At 38.1% G+C, this 16,043-nt stretch overlaps 1 protein-coding gene across 6 annotated transcripts in view; it reads right to left on the bottom strand.

Annotated features, from left to right (window-relative positions):
- The window catches only part of LOC136789692 (E3 SUMO-protein ligase RanBP2-like), a 34,306-nt gene that overhangs the window by 16,048 nt on the left and 2,215 nt on the right, over nucleotides 1–16,043 (bottom strand). For all 6 annotated transcript variants that reach the window (XM_066990450.1, XM_066990454.1, XM_066990449.1 and 3 more), the window contains exons 2-20: nucleotides 15,817–15,884; nucleotides 15,202–15,313; nucleotides 14,069–14,221; nucleotides 12,978–13,208; nucleotides 12,458–12,603; nucleotides 10,953–11,145; nucleotides 10,318–10,408; nucleotides 9,241–9,450; nucleotides 7,768–7,946; nucleotides 7,494–7,669; nucleotides 7,090–7,213; nucleotides 6,582–6,743; nucleotides 6,049–6,186; nucleotides 5,819–5,965; nucleotides 5,191–5,373; nucleotides 5,021–5,104; nucleotides 4,379–4,514; nucleotides 4,120–4,217; nucleotides 516–3,576 (exon numbers count right to left, since the gene is read on the bottom strand). In XM_066990450.1, the coding sequence (XP_066846551.1) occupies nucleotides 516–3,576; nucleotides 4,120–4,217; nucleotides 4,379–4,514; nucleotides 5,021–5,104; nucleotides 5,191–5,373; nucleotides 5,819–5,965; nucleotides 6,049–6,186; nucleotides 6,582–6,743; nucleotides 7,090–7,213; nucleotides 7,494–7,669; nucleotides 7,768–7,946; nucleotides 9,241–9,450; nucleotides 10,318–10,408; nucleotides 10,953–11,145; nucleotides 12,458–12,603; nucleotides 12,978–13,208; nucleotides 14,069–14,221; nucleotides 15,202–15,313; nucleotides 15,817–15,884 (5,692 nt within the window). The remainder of the gene's footprint in view (nucleotides 1–515; nucleotides 3,577–4,119; nucleotides 4,218–4,378; nucleotides 4,515–5,020; nucleotides 5,105–5,190; nucleotides 5,374–5,818; nucleotides 5,966–6,048; nucleotides 6,187–6,581; nucleotides 6,744–7,089; nucleotides 7,214–7,493; nucleotides 7,670–7,767; nucleotides 7,947–9,240; nucleotides 9,451–10,317; nucleotides 10,409–10,952; nucleotides 11,146–12,457; nucleotides 12,604–12,977; nucleotides 13,209–14,068; nucleotides 14,222–15,201; nucleotides 15,314–15,816; nucleotides 15,885–16,043) is intronic.

The following is a 16,043-nucleotide window of genomic DNA, read 5'->3' as shown; positions in this document are numbered from 1 at the left end:
AAGTGTTTAACTGTACTTTTAAAGAGGGGAAAACACACTTACCTATGCTTTGGAAGCATTCTGTAGTTATGTGTCACAGTAGGAAAATTCATGTTTAATGCTATACTAGCTTACCGTACTCACCTGAATAAACTGTAGCTAACATCTCTGCCACCACACTTTATTATACTTTAGTTAAGAAACAGTTTGTCTTCATAAATCTGAGACTAGTATGCAAATTATATACTATCATCTGGTTAAACAGTCTTGCAATGGTAGGAAGCAGTGCATGAAATCAAAGAGAAGTACCATACCATTAAAATGCTAGTGTGGTGGTTTTACCCTGCTGGGCAGCTAACCCACCACAACCCCTCCCCTCACTCCCCCCTCCTCAAAAGAAGGGGAGAGAAGAAAGTATGCTGGAAAGAAAAAGAGATATATTATTGAGACAAAAAAAGTTATGTGAGTAGCATTAAGAGATGACTGCTTAGTAAGTTGCATAGCTGAAAAAAATTATTAGTTCAAAGGACGCTCACCTTTTTCCACAATTCTAAATGAGAAGTTGGCGGGCCCATCATGTGTCGAAGTAGCCAAGTTGCATGCCTTGCTGTCTTGAGGCTTCTGCAGTGCACTGGAGCTTCTTGGTCCAGCTACTTCCTTCTGCGATGCTGGAATATTGCCTTCGCCTTTTCTTGGAGAATTAAAGCTGAACCCAAAGAGAGAACCAGTGGCCGAAGTATTTCCAAATGTGAATGTCTTTGACTTTTCATTACTGAAAATGCTCTTGACAGATTCAGATCCGAATACGAACTTCGGAGGAGAAACCACTGTTTTTGTCGGCGTTTCAGATGTGCTCGACACCTCTGAGGCCTCTACAGTTACCTCAGAAGTATCATCGCCATGGCTGAGGTCGGTTCTTTCTCTAGTAGTTTCTTCCAGTACAGCTACAGCATTTTTGCCACATGGAGATTCTTTTGGTGTATTGGCACGAGAATAAAGAGGTGTTATCAGTGTTCCTTTCTCTTGGGCATTCTTTGCTTCATCAAAAATCTGCTTAAATGAGTCTGCCACGTCTTGCTGTTTGAATCGCACAGCTAGAAGCTCGACTTTCCGTTCTCCATCTGCAAAGTTTTCATCATCATTTTTTAAGAAGCCAGCTGCACACTCTTTGGATGGATCATCTTTCTTAGTGGCATTTTTGCTAGGTTCCTGTATGGTAAATTTAAATCCACTTGGAGGCACTGACATGGAAAAGTTAAATCCTTCCTTTGCAGACTTCACTTCAGAATCAGCAGGAATTTGAAACGTAAATGCTGGTGTCTTGCCTTGCTCGGCATGACCTAACTTAAAGCCTTTTCCTAAGAAATCACACTTAAAACCTGTTCCTAGTTGTCCTTTGGCAGGTTCAGATAATTTACTTTTCAAATCAGAAGTAGATGTTGATGAAGCATCACTAACAGAATTACCAGATGGATTTGGTGTTTGACAAGCTACACAGGCTGGTGAAGAACCTTCATTCCTTACAAAACAAGTATTACAATCCCACTGACCTTCCTTTTTAGCAAAAAGCTCCGCAAATGTATTCTTCTGTGGCTTAGTTGCAGTTGCATCAGCAACAGAACTGAAGCTGGTAGCAGGAAGTGCCTGAGCAGTAGACACAGGCACATTTGGTTGACTTTGTGATTTAGGATTCTGGCAAGAATGAGAGTTTTCATCATTGGATTCATTTTGGACTAGGCCTACAGAGCAGTCCCACTGACCTTTTTTAGAAAAAGGAGTTCCTAAGTCATTTTGAATGGTTTTTGGAGCATCTAATACAAATTTAAAAGAAACTTGAGGAGATGCTTCTGTATTCATTTTGCTTGGATTCTGGGAGGCAACAGGTTCATTTCTCACAGAACGGATGCTGCCATCCAACTGACCTTCCTTTTTAGCAAAGGCAGATCCAAGTTTGTCCTGCACAGTGTTACCGGTGGCTTTGAAACTTGGAGCAGATTCAGTTGATGGGGTGCCATGTGTTTGCCACGCATCTGCATTTGGGCTTTGGCACGATACACAATTCTTTGCAGTTGCTTCATTTGGAACTAAGCATACCTTACATTCCCATTGATCCTTCTTCAGGAGTGACTGTCCAAACCCACCAGAAGAAAAGGTTTCCTGAGCTTCCTTTCTGAATGAGAAAGTTGGAAGGGCAGATGCAGTTGGAACAGATTTAAGACTGACTTTGTTACCAGGTTCACTGGTCACTCCATCTTCTGGAAACTGAAATACAGAGTTCAGGGTCCCTGAGGTCGATCCATTAGACTTCTTGATATCCTGACTTGTCGTTTCTTTTGCAGTAGTCTCACTAGTCTGAGCCACAGATGTGTCAACATTTGATCCTAGGGTTTTTAGGATGTTCTGTGACTCCTCAAACTTACTTTTGAAAAGCATTGCTTCCTCTGGTGTTTTAAACCGAATTGCAAGCTGTTCTGGTTTTGGCAACTCGTCTGCATAATCCAAAGCATGCCATACAAATGACCTGTCCGATCCAGCATTTGGAGTTAATTTCATATCAGTATTTATGTAGTGATTTGCACAGATTTTCAGTACTTGGTCCCGTCTCATTAAGAGACGGAATTTGCCAGATACTTTATGCTTCAGTATTTTCACATTTCCAATACCCCTTTCTTTCCATTCCTTAGATTCTGCATCAAAACGGAACAGTTTGGCTCTGTTACAGAAGAATTCTTCTTCATCTTCCTCACCTGTCTTTACTTCAATCTTGTCAGGAAGGGGCACCACTGGATCAAAATGAGGACCATCATCATTCTCATCTCCGAGGGTGCTTCCTCCCTCTGTTTCATGACTTTTATTGGCCAAATCAGAAGTTGAAGTCATAAATAAAGACTTGCTTGGTTCTTGGAAACTAAACATATCACTCCTCTCAAAAGCCAAGTTTTTACGTGCATTCTGTGCCATGCCTTCTGTAAAAGGGATGCCTGAAATATGTTTATTACCGAAGTTGAATACATTTCTTTGACCAGTTGGGTGGCTGTTAACTGGTTTTTGCTCAGCGTATCTATCATCTTGTAAAGGTTTATCAGATGTCAGAAGACCCAAAAGGCTTTCACTGCTGTTAAAAACTGCATTAGCAGGCTGTGTTGTAGCTTGAGGAGAAGAAAAGGTAAAGTCTCCATCATTAGACTTGAAGTTAGTGTTGAATTTAAAAGTTGTTGGTTGACTTGACTGTGCTGGTGTTGGCAGACGTGTTTTTGACCCTTCTACTGTTCCTGGCTGTCCAAATTTAGATTTTGGAAATTCTATCATTTTTGATTCTGCAGATTTTAAAGCTGTTGGTGTGACTGAAGGCTTTGTGAAATAGCCAGGTCCAGGTAGCTGTGGATTTGTGCTTGCCTGTGGAACACTGTAATTATAGTAATCACCAGCCCCACGAGGAGAAATGATCCCAGGACCATCAAAACGCAAAGATGTGCCATATAGGTCTTGGGGAAACACACAAGCAGAAGTGTTTTGCAGAGGTGGTGTATGGATTGTTTGTTGATAAGCATATATATGTTGCTGAGGTGCAAGTCTGTTCATGCCATAGACAGGTGCCTAAAGAAATAGCGGAAGGCAATTACTTTTCTTGTTATGGTGACAGAACAAGGTATTACTATGCTAGAGCCCACGCAGACATGCACTCTTAAAAACAGTGCGTGTTTTAAAGTTAGTTTAGACTTTAACTTATGAGATTGCCTTAAACTGATTATTTTAAATCTTGAATGGCATCTGAAAACAAGCACTGAAGAGGAGCAAAATATGAATGGGCTCTTTGGTGTTTTTGAGGCTCTTTTTTTTTGATAAGCAAAATTCTCCTTTCCTATACTACTTTTGGGAAAAAAATTAAGTGCCATCACACATACCCAGTAGGGGACACGCACTAACACATTTACAGACCAGTTTTGCTGGCCGCTCTGCCTGATCCCCACATTACAAAGAAAAAGCAGAAAGATCAACCATCAGCTACCTCCATTTTAACAAATGCTATCTGTGGAATGCAGTAACTTTCAACTACAAGCAGTCATTCAAGACAAGAATCAAAATCACTCTTTTCTATAGACCAGTAGGAACAGATTGAACGGATACATTCATCCTTACCTTTGTTGGTGTTACATTGGTCGCAGCAGTTCTGAGAAGATACTGAGAGTTATAGGCAGGTGACTGGCTATAGTAAACAGATGGGCCAGTAGTAGCAACTGAAAATGAACACCAGAAGAGTTTATATCCTTTTTTGTAGTTTTGAATGGATTTTCCCGAGATCAGTTTTAGTTATGAACCTTAAAATATTTCTGCAATATTTTAACGAGTCTACCTCAGTTTAGCTAAGTGTTTAATTAAGATTTCAGCAACAACTTACCTGTTAATGGAGCTTCATGAAGATTTTGTGCTCTCTGATAGCTCTCTGACAAAATATCTGTTCCATAGATTTCACCAGGCCAACGAGATGATACATTCGAGTTGGAATTGTTGTGTTTCATTTTTTGCATCTCATTCTATTAAGACAGTGTTTCAATTAAGAGAATGTAAGTGTATAACACTGGTATTTGTAGAAGAAAGCATAAGGAGCGATACCTACCCTAATTACAATCATGTTCAAACTCTGAAAAAAAAATCAAGAGGTGGCTGTTGGAATAATCCAAGATCTGTTCATGCTATACAGCATGCTGGGAGTGTTTTCTAAAGCCAGAAATAAAAGTCCCAGAACCAACTGGATGATACCCAAGCTGATGATAGCAGAACTCTTTCTGCACACACAGTCCTTGGAAGGGTTGCCTCCATACCCCTGCCTGAGTCCTGAATTGGGGTTTTTAGGCAACAAGTTTTACTCTTGCACTCATTTTAGGTAGATGTTTACAAAGATATTTTCACTGAGTTATGTGGTAGCATGAACTAATGTTAGCTTGCTAGGCTAGGATCAGAGTCCTTACTATAACAACAAGATGAGCTGATCTGCATTGAACATGGTGACAAAATTGTTTAACTTTACAAAGTCGTTTACCTTTAAAGCTTCCACTTGCTGACAGATCATTTGAAGTATAGATCTGTGACCTTCTGCCCACTGAGGGGGATTTTTAGGAGAAAACTGGGGAGCAGAAGAAAAGTTCATTTAACCTATTGAATTTTTATTCAAACATAACACTTCCCTAAAATAATAACTGGCTAATGTACCTTGTAGCTCTTAGATGGTGAGACAGAGAAGTTATTAGACAGTGAAGTGGAATATTTCACTTCTGAATCTACAGCTGGTGACAGGTCATTTCCGAAGGCAAGACTTGCCTCTTCATCATTCTCTCCGAGTTCCTGAATCACTGCGTCCAACATTTCCCTCACAGTTTCAACAGATACCGGCAGCTAGAAAGTTATTGGAAATGCAAGTCATGACTGCATTCTTCCTCAGAGAAGGAGACTACGTTCTGATCAGAAATACTGTTTTTTCAGCAAAGCTCCAAATCAAAGTTAATGTAGGAGAACAATTCATGTAAGCTTTAAATTTTATTTGGAAACTGTTAACCTCTGTAAGAAAATAATGGGCAAAAGCTATTTGTTGGCAAAGAAGCTGTCAACCACAGAGTAGTCAGAACACTGCACGATCTGGTATCTTACAGAAGTTTCCCAGAATGTACTAGCCCACTAGAGTTATGCAGGTTATTTGTCATGTGGGAAAAAATAAGTTTAGCTTGCCTTTAAGTAAAGTCTGGTCTAAAAAATCTGACTTGAATGCAAATGGTTTCATTTTAAAATAGTAACATAAACCAATGCATCTCTCGAAACAAGCTTTTAAGCAAGAATTACTTACTTTCTCAGTTACTGACACATCAGAGGAGCTTTCGTCTAAGATCTTCATTAGATAATGCTTGCTTTTAAAAAGATAGACTTTGTGTTCTTCTTGTTCTTCTAGCATCATGGCATCATTCTCAATCTCCTCTGCCTTTCTTTGGAAGATCTAACAATATGCACATTAATTAGAATCAGTCAGAATGCAAGTGAAGAAAAAGCATTTGCGGGTAATGAAATTTATGAACTTACTATAGCAAGATTCCAGTATGAAACGACATTCTTAATAGCTTCAAATGCTAACAAAGCATCATCAGTTCTGCCATCAACTGCATCCAATGTTGCAAATGCTATACGTGCCTCTTCTTCATAGACTGTAACCTGCGAGACCTACAAAGCAAAAGACGAGTCATACTTAACTCGATACTTGGAACAGAAAGTGCATGTGAACGCCACTAAATAATCAGGCAGGCGGAGGTTAATGATATTACTAATTTTTTATTCCTGTAATACAAGGAAAACACTTTTTAAAGAAAGTTGGTAGTAAGGGAGTTCAGTGTCTTCCAATCAAATAGAGTTTTAAAATTAAAAATAAAGTTATAAGGAGAGATTCCCCTGCCTTTAATCAGACATGCAGTTACTACCAAGTATCACTGTTAATGATATTATATTAGTAACACCATAGAGCCGTAGAATGCAAGAAAACCCCAACCAACATACACACACACAATAAATTTTTGTGATATAATCCCTCTTACTTCAATTTTAGATTAATCAATCTGTACCTGGATGTCAAGTCTACGGAAATGTTTGAAGAGAGGATCAGTAGGTTCAGGAATACTTCTCTTCTTTTTGACTACTTCCAGCATAATCAAGACTCTCTTCCAGTAGTAAACACTTCGTCCAATGTATTCCTTCTGGTCATAAAAGGAGTTAAGGCTAATACCCTGTTGAAGAAAAGGGAATAAAAGCAGGTCATCTCAACAAATTCAAACCCATTGCTATTCATACATATTGTTCTCTGAAGCAATTAGTATCTTCTCTAATACTTGTGACAAACCTCAGGCGACCTCTCTACAGAGCTATGTAACATACAGGTAGAAAATACCACTACAGTTAAAAGTAGCATTAAGAGAGTAGTGAGGGATAGAGAACTCACTAGGGCGACTATAGCAAGTAACTTATCTGGCAAAATTAACCACAGTTCTCTCATCTGATTTTATCTACTGTTTAGTTCACAAAATAAGAGAAAAAACATCAGATTATACATATTTTAAAATAATTTTAGCTTACGGTTTTTTGCAGTGTTTTTGCCCAGTATATAATTAAGGCAGGTTGAAGGCCATGTTTATCCAGTGCTCGCAGAGTACTTATTCCATGCTGTACTACAAGCCTCGGTTTTACTGATGTTTCTGGCCTACATATCAGAAGAAATATTCCACAGTTAGTATTCTTTTTTTTTTTCATCTTTTTTAGTCCTAACCTACATCTAGCTTAAAAATGCATTATTAGAAATGAAAACCCCATTTTTAGAAAGTTCTTAAGTGTCTCAAGCCCCTCCAGCAGTAAGACTTCAATGTCCAAAATACATCAAGAAAAATGAATTTTACACACAATCTATGGGGATCAATTCATGACACCCTTGCAGAAGCTACTAAAAACTCGTTTCGAATATTTCCAAACTTAAAAAGCCTTACATTATTTTTCTGTGCATAATAGTACGAACGGCATCCCACCAGGCTCTTTGCTTTTCAGTATAGAGCTGCTTGCACACTGCCAATGGTAAGAACTGAGGCTGATGTGCACTGTAGTGAGCGTTAAACTTCTCTTGCAATTCTAAGTTGCTAGTGAATACCACTCCAAGCAGAAATACCTGTTTTTGTAAAAATAAAAGATAAATAAATAAAAAGTATTAGATACCAAAACTCTTAAATTGTATAGTACATTTAAGAACATGGAAAATTTACTTACTTCAAGGTCTAACAGGCAAATGGATTCAGGAGCATCTGTCTCTAGTCTTGATGTTTCTTGGGGCAAGTGAAAAAGTTGTTTTAGCCATCTGCGCACTGGGGGTAACACTGACATTAAGATCCACTGCAAACAAAGCCACACGAGGTGCTGGAGACTACCACGGTGCATTCGAACAGCACCTATGCAAAAACAAAGTTGTAGGAAGTTAATATCTGCATCCTAGTTAGGAAGACTAACATCTGATCGAAGCCGGGTTTCGTTATATGAAAAGTAGAGTTTTAGTATATATATCACACTGAAGGAGCTTCCTAGCAATCTCTTCCCATCTTTTTGCCTCCATCTAAGTTGGAAATAAGCATTTTAAAAGTAAGATGTAGCATTCTTGAAGTGATTTTGGCATCTATTTATATTATATAAATAGCTTTCGAAGAAGCAGCATCTACTTCATAGGAGTGCACAAGCCAAATGTATTAATACTTTAGCTTTTCTGTCAAAGCAAAGAATGGAGATAACATTTCCACTGAAGTACATAAGAATTTTAAATTTTAAACTCTTCATTTTGAGGCAGCAGGTTAAACTAATGCATTAAACAGAAGTACTGCAGCTTTTCTAGTTCTGTAATGCTCGTGAAATCTCTATCTTCAGCAATGTTAAATGTTAAAATAGCTTGAACACTTAATTTCTAACTTAAAGCCAGACTTTTTTTTGCAATTATGTTTTTGCACTTATTTCTTTAACAGGGAAAATCTTTAGCCTGCATGCAACATGCACAGACCTTCGTTGTTTTAAAATACATAACAAAAAACACTACAAATAAACTGCTTATGAGAGGTTGTGGTAGTATAAGCTTTATTTTAGCTATTTAAGATAAAGGACTGTAAGCCTTATTGTCTAAAATTACTTAACAGAGAGTTAGGTAGTACACAGAAAAGATTTAACAGCCTAAAAGTTTCTAAAAATTATCAGCTAGGTAAAAAAACTACTAGTACTCTAACCTTGTTACACCAAAATTCAAAGCCAGACTTCATCATCAAGTCAAGTTCAAAAATAAGAAGTTTTTACTAGTTTGCAATTCTTCCTAAAGTTACCTTATTTTTGTGCCCGTAACCTGTATTCATAGGTTACATAGGAAGAGAGACCTGCCTTCCCATTGACACTTATCGATGTACAAACACAAAGAACTAAACAGGCAGCAGCAAATGAAAATGGATCAGAACAGACTAGAAAACACAGAAAGGATAGAAGTAGGGAAGTATGTGACAAATTCTTAAGAACCAGGCATAACAATACTGCTTCTCAGCAACATGTTACAGCATAAATTGAAACTCCTTACGTATCACTCTTTTGGAGTAATTAGGGCAACACTGAACAGCTAGTATGGCTGTCTCTTACTGCAATATGAAGTATTTCTAGAAGACTCTCTGGTACAGACAGTCATGTTTATGCTGAGTTTCAGAAAGTAACACCTCTTACCAAGATCGTATTTATGAAGTTCCTCTTGCACTGGTGCTTGCATACTGACATTTCCAATATCATCCGTACCAAGGAAAGACCTCTCTCTGGAAGCTCCATTCTCAAAGAGACAACCAAACAGCACAGATGAACCGCTTTTGTTTGCAAAAGATTCCACAACCTCTTTCAGGAAGTCTTCTTTGCCATGGCTCAATTTCAGCAGCATATGACCTAGAAGACAAAAATATCACTTCACATAGATAAACAGTGAACTTAATCAAGGAAAGTAGTATTTGATACAGTGGGCTGTTCTTGCTACGGAAGGCTGAGAATCAAGATTTCCCCTTATGAAACCCACAAATTGGTAAGTTATATTCTCCCTGTAATTAGGTCAGTGTTTCAGCACATAGGCTTTCCAAGCCTTTAGTGACACCAGTCCCAAGGCATTTGTTTTCCTGGACAACTGGATTTACAAAGACTTTTTTTTTTTAAATTATTGTTCTAGGGGCATTGCAACTGTATTCAAAAATAAGCAGCTGTAATACAAGTTGGAGTTGATCTTATCAAAATCCATTCTGGAACAATTCAACCTGATGTTTACTGTTCTGTTGTTTTTTCTTGTTTGTTTTCATCTAGGGGCTATAGAGCATGTAGATTGAAAGCCTGCCTAAGCTTAGCAACAGAAACAGCAAACCTGATGAACAAATAAGGGAATGGAAAGGATGGAGCAACAATAGTATTTTATGCTTGGGCTAACAATACTTGTAAACTTGTAAAATAGAATCAGCAGGCAGAAAGCATTTTCAGATTAGGAAATGCTAAAAAGTTCAATTCTACCTCAGTGTCCTTGAGATAAAAAGAAGAAAAAGCTCACTTGAAAAGAAAGAATGAAGTCTACCACCATGCTGAAGAGGAGGAAGAAAACATTAGATGTCAGGATCAAACTACTGTTTTGCATTTCATATGGAGTCAGAATCCAGAGAGTATTATTGCATTTCAAGACACAAAGTGTATTCTTTAACAAGAGTTACTTGATTCTTAAAGTAGCTATTCATAAGACTGAAACGTAACTAAGGGATTTTAATTATTTTTCATTACCAGACTGGCTTTTCCGATCACAGGCCAACATTTCCAGGGTATCTTGTCCAGTATGCTCCTCTTTTATTAGGTTTGACTTTGGTTTAGGAACCTGGTGAAGAATTGTTATAGCTTCTTTACTATACAAAGCAGATCACTTAAATTAGTCTCAAAAATTAGGAAACAAGCACAAGAAAACTTAAGAAAAAGAGCATCAATTCTGAAGGTACTATATAACACATCCCTTGAAAAATATGAGGTGGGCAACTGTATCTTTTGCAAATAGCACACAATAGCACACCTTTTTAGTTCTGCTGTCTACGCAAGAATAAGGGAGTTACTCAGTTCATCCTCTTCCCTCCCTACACCAATAAATTTACTATTCATTATGTTTTCAGCTGTATTGCAGAAAAGAACAGACTGTGGGAAATACACTCATTAGCCTTTAAGAGTCAATTTACTTTTGACAAGAAAAGCAGTTGATGATACACTTTTATTCTAGTGATGCCATTTGAAATCTTTTAAAGAATTGTGGAATAATAAGATTTGGTGAGGAGGGAGTCTTACAAACACTAGTTAATTTTCAGAATACAAATGTTTAACAGAGCATTCCAAGAACTGCATCAACTAAAGGCATACACTGAAAAACAACTTACCTGGAAACTTATCATGTAACACAGTGCTGCCAGTTCACACGCCTCTTTCCACTGTGCCTCACTGTGCTGAGCCATTTTCAGTAGCAAAGTTCCAGCATGCATGTATAACTGTCCTTTCACTTCGATGAAGGTATGAGACAACTCGTCAGTCCCACTCACATAGGTTTTCACTGAGTGAAGCACACCATCAAGACTAAAATGTAGAAAAGACTCATTCTGAGCAAAGTCCTGGTAAAAGCTATAGCACGTTTGGGGACAACGTTATTTAACTGTGAATCAAGTAACTTGATGAGTCAACTAGAAGGCAGAATAACCGTCTCAAACTCCCAAAGCTCTCAACTTTGTTTATTGAAGTAAAATTCACTTCACTTACCAAAAGGACAGACCAAAATACAGTTAGACTGGTTCTTCCAAATAAGAGGTACCGCAGCAATCTGAATAGCTGCAGGCCAGTAAATAGTCTCCACTCAGGAGTGGCTTTCCAATAAACAGTCAACACTTTCAGTAACCTGACAAAACTATAATAGCTGTTAGCGTTGCCATGATCTAGAAGTGCTTCAGATCTAGGTACCCTGAAGGACTCTAACGAAATGTTAGAAGAACAACCACACGTTTATGGTCAATGTTCGGGGGGGGACATATTTGGACATTACCTATTCCTCAACCATTGCCTGTATTGCTTCATATACTCATTCAAGAAGAGCAGACTGAAGAACATTGTTTTAAAAAAGGTAACAATCATCACTTAAGCGAGAAACAAAGCTATGTCAATAGAAGTTAGTGACAAAGGGAATCACAGAATTGTAGGGGTTGGAAGGGACCCCGAGAGATCATTGAGCCCAACCCCCCTGCCAAAGCAGGTTCCCTCAAGCAAATTGCACAGGTAGGCGTCCAGATGGGTCTTGAATATCTCCAGAGAAGGTAAAAGAAAGAAGAGAAGGTAGATCTAAGGGAACATGGCTCTTCACCAACAAATTGGCTACAAACATTGTTTTGTACTACTTCAGCTGTGACACAGATGGTACGCCTTGAAACCAGCTAGCCCTGAAACACTATCCAGTTTTCTCTGAAGGTGAATGTTCTTACTGCAGGCAGCTTCCTCCCTTCCAATTATATTATATGCCTAAAATTCTTCATTATTTCAACATGTGTTGTGTTAACTTGACCAGGACAAAGCTGATATACAAGCATCTGGGAAATTTTAATGAGATAGTTGCTGAGGTACAGAACATTCTCTTACTGAATGGCAAAAAGGTAATTGACCCAAGATAATATTGGGTCTTCCCCATGGTTATGTGCTGACTACTCAAACAAGGCTTATAGCTTGGGGCTCAAGCCTATTAGGAACCTTTCTTTATTCTAAAACAGAGAGTCTCCTCTCCCATCCACAAACTGGTTACACAGTGAAATTGAAGCCTGGTAGATGTTCTGTGACCTAGAAAAATACATGCAATTCATAGAGGTTTTTTTGTTTTGCTTTAAATACAGAAAAGGTAAAACTATACCTTTTGAGTGCGCCTCTGCATTCTTGAACATCTCTAGAAGATAGCATCACTTTAAGAAAGCTGCAATAGGCCAGCAGATAGTCTTTCTTGATAGTTCTCCAATTACTTTTATCAGACTCCAAGTCTTGTACAGATTCCAGATATTCCTAAAGAAGAAGGTTCAGAGGATAAGGAACAGTCATCCTTCCATAAAGGCAAAGACAGTACTTCTCCAAAACAAATCACTATCATTTACTGCATAATCTATTTCCACTACTGAGACATTCACCAACAGCAAAATTCCAGGGAACTATTTGCCTGAACAGTTTGGTCCCTGAAATTAGAAACTAAACAACTCTGTAACATTTAACTCTAGGAAGGAAACTCCAAGGAAGTACTTTGTAATTTGAGTGGTTTCACTAATTTGCATTTGAAGGAGTTAAATCACTTGAGAAATAGCTGTCAGTGTAATGAACTAAGAGACACAAGCTAGTTTAAATGATATGGAAGATTATCACAATATCAAAATATGATTACACACCTCAAATGTCTCTATGACACAGGAGCACCATTCCAAGCTCGACTGCAAAGGTATTTTCTTCTTTGCCTCCTGACAATGGAAAACAGCGTCTCTCAGCCTATTATTTGAGCGGTACAGTGCAACAAGTCTGATGTTAACGTAGATATCATCTGGTCTTGCATAGAGCTCTGCTTGAATAAGGTCAAAAAGTTGATTCCATCCATCTTCACCTTTACAATCCAGCAACTGCTCCTATTGAACATGAAGGCAACACGTTAATATTTCGTCTTGCATGTGGGCCTTTTCAACAACTGCATTAAGAGACAATTCTCTTGCCTCCACCACACAGACTACATTACTTAAACTATTAAAGCTGAAAAGCTTCCAGTTATTACAAAGTTTGAAGAAATACTCAAACATTTAAAATACAAAAAAAACACAACAATTTGCCTCTTATGGATGGTATGTTCAGCTTGTGAAACCATTTGCTTCAAAGACAGCATACCCTGACACAGAATAGCCTGTCTGAAACAAGCATCTTAAGACTAGGTGTCATTGCTGCTGTGCTACACAAAACTAATACCTGTGCAAAAGTGAGATTGTGTGACTGAAGGCATTTACACAGTAATTGAGAATTAGAGCGTTCCTTACTTTATGCTGTTTTTAATCCAAATTAAAAAAACAAAAAAGCAGCGTAGAGAGCAAGGAAGTCTGAGTTCTCAGGCCTGCCACCTTCCTGCCAGTCACACAATAAATAGAGAACTGCCTACCTAGTCTTAACTTTTTGGATGTGACTACTAACATGATTTCCCTGCATTTTTGAAGACTGTCAACCCTGAAACCTTGAGAAGCGTATGAGAGCCTGCAGCTGCAGTTTTCTTGAAAGCTAGACAGAAGTGTCAAACAGCAAAGAAATTAACATTTCTTTAAATAGAAGAATAAATTCTAGAAGAATTAAATCTAAAGAATATTAATTCCATTAGATTTAATACTCAAGATTCTAAAATAATTTAGCCAGGAAGTTTTACATGAGATGACACGGGAAAAGTGCTCCAGTCAGATACTAGAAGCTTCTTTAAGTCACAGAACAGAGGTTGGAAATTGGCATTTACCTTCAACTTGTAAACAGCAGGGCTTCCAGGAAACACCTTAGCAGCTTTTTCAACCCAGTATTTTGTTCTTTCATCAGTGATGTCATTATTGCACGGTAACTCCGCTATCTTCAGCACTAGATCTTTCTGTGCTGGGTTCAAATCCACAGAGCGCTAGTTTTCCCCATGCACACACACGGAAAAAAAGTCAGGAAAAAAAGGTAACTTGATCTTGCAATCCACACAGAACAGGAAAGAATTACACCACTCGTTGAAAAGACACAGGTATTCAAATTAGACAGATCTATTAGTAAATACTTTCTGAATACATTAAGAAAGACCTCAGTTTCTAAACTTATCACTAGTTTACAGCACCCAGATACATCTGCTGCAACTCAAAAGAGCAAAAATTCAGAAAAGAAAAGATTTAGAAGAGCAAAAATGCAAAAGCCAGCTATTCTGCCCCTACCACCAGCTATACGCAGGCAGCTGGACTCTTAAGTACCTTTAGTCTAACTCCATATGGACACTTTTGAAGAAAGATATAATTAAGTCACACACTAAGACAAGCTGGGATGTATTGGCAGCAAAACTGTTGAGCACATCCTCTCCCTCCCTAAAACCTGAACAAAGGCATTCTGATGGTGAATTTCTCATTGGGCAAGCATATAAATGTAAATTATGTTTGCCCTGCCCCATCTCACTCCCCCCCCCGCCCCCAAACCCAAACAAAACCCAAAAAAAAGCAATAAATACAAACAACTAGAAAACACCCTAGGTCTAGTCTTCCAGTAGCAACTAGATTACTGCTGTCATCAGAGCCCCTGCTAGGGAATTCGACAGCAGTCACAGATCCTTAGTCCAAAGGGCAACGTACGATATGGAAAGAATTTAATAGCAGGTAGCACGAAGACCCAGTCTAGGTCACAAAAGAATCAACTTAAAAAAAATACTGCTGAAGCAAATCACGTCAAATGAAGAATCCCCTCTGCAGTACATCATATACGCATTTGGCAACGGAAAGCATACATATTACACTTTTTCCACAAATATGTTTTCTTTTATGCATTTAAGAAATGTCCAGAACTGCATGATTTTAAAAGTCCCTTTGCAATGGATTAAAGCAGGACATTGGAGGTCAGTGGAGTGTTTACCTTGTAACATCCAAAAGCCTTTTCAGTGTTGCCCTCAGCTTCATAAATTTGTCCAAGAAATCTGTGTGCTTTCGGATCTCTCTCTTGCACACTGAGGTATGTATACATGTACCTACAGAACAGGAAAAAAAAAAGGATCAATATTCCTCAATAATATGAGTCTCTCTGTCCTCCCCCCCAGCCTCCATAGAACTGAAGCAGGAATTTAACATGTGACACAGGAAATGCAGTCATGGTTGGTTCTAGATACCTGGTCTGGACCTTAAAGTACAGAACAACATTATTTTTACATGTACAGATGCTACTTATTTGCCAGCAAGTATTGGTGTTTATTAAAAAAAAGAAACTCTAACTGTAATAACTTCACAGAAACTGTAATAACTTCATAATACAGTGGAATAAAAGCCATTTCAAACGGTAAGTTTTTCAATATCACATAGATATTTATCTAAGTTGCTGTTTTATAAAGATTTAAACAGCATCTGATACCCATGTCTACTGCTACCTTAAAGCAGCATGATAGTGATCTTGATTTCTCCAGTCTACTTCATATTCATTTAGCTTTTCTATTATGCTTTAGAGAACAGAATAACAGCATACATCAACGTGTGTTACCTTTTAGCAAGATCATACTCTTTGACGTCAAAATACAGCTTAGCAAAAAGGAATCCTTTCAACGATTTCTGAAGGGGAAAACACACGACAAGCACATTTTAGACGTACAACACTTTTAAAGTAATTGAATAGGAAGACCCTTCTAATACTTTTGAGAGACTGAATTTGATAACTAGTTATCAGCTCCAGTCCGTTCCTCATATCCAAAGCTTTGTTTTTGAAAGATG

The sequence above is a fragment of the Anser cygnoides genome, chromosome 1 (genome assembly GCF_040182565.1).
Source record: "Anser cygnoides isolate HZ-2024a breed goose chromosome 1, Taihu_goose_T2T_genome, whole genome shotgun sequence".
NCBI classification, from domain to species: Eukaryota; Metazoa; Chordata; class Aves; order Anseriformes; family Anatidae; genus Anser; species Anser cygnoides.
Note: the sequence above shows the minus strand (reverse complement) of the source record. Positions and strands in the feature narration are given on the sequence as shown.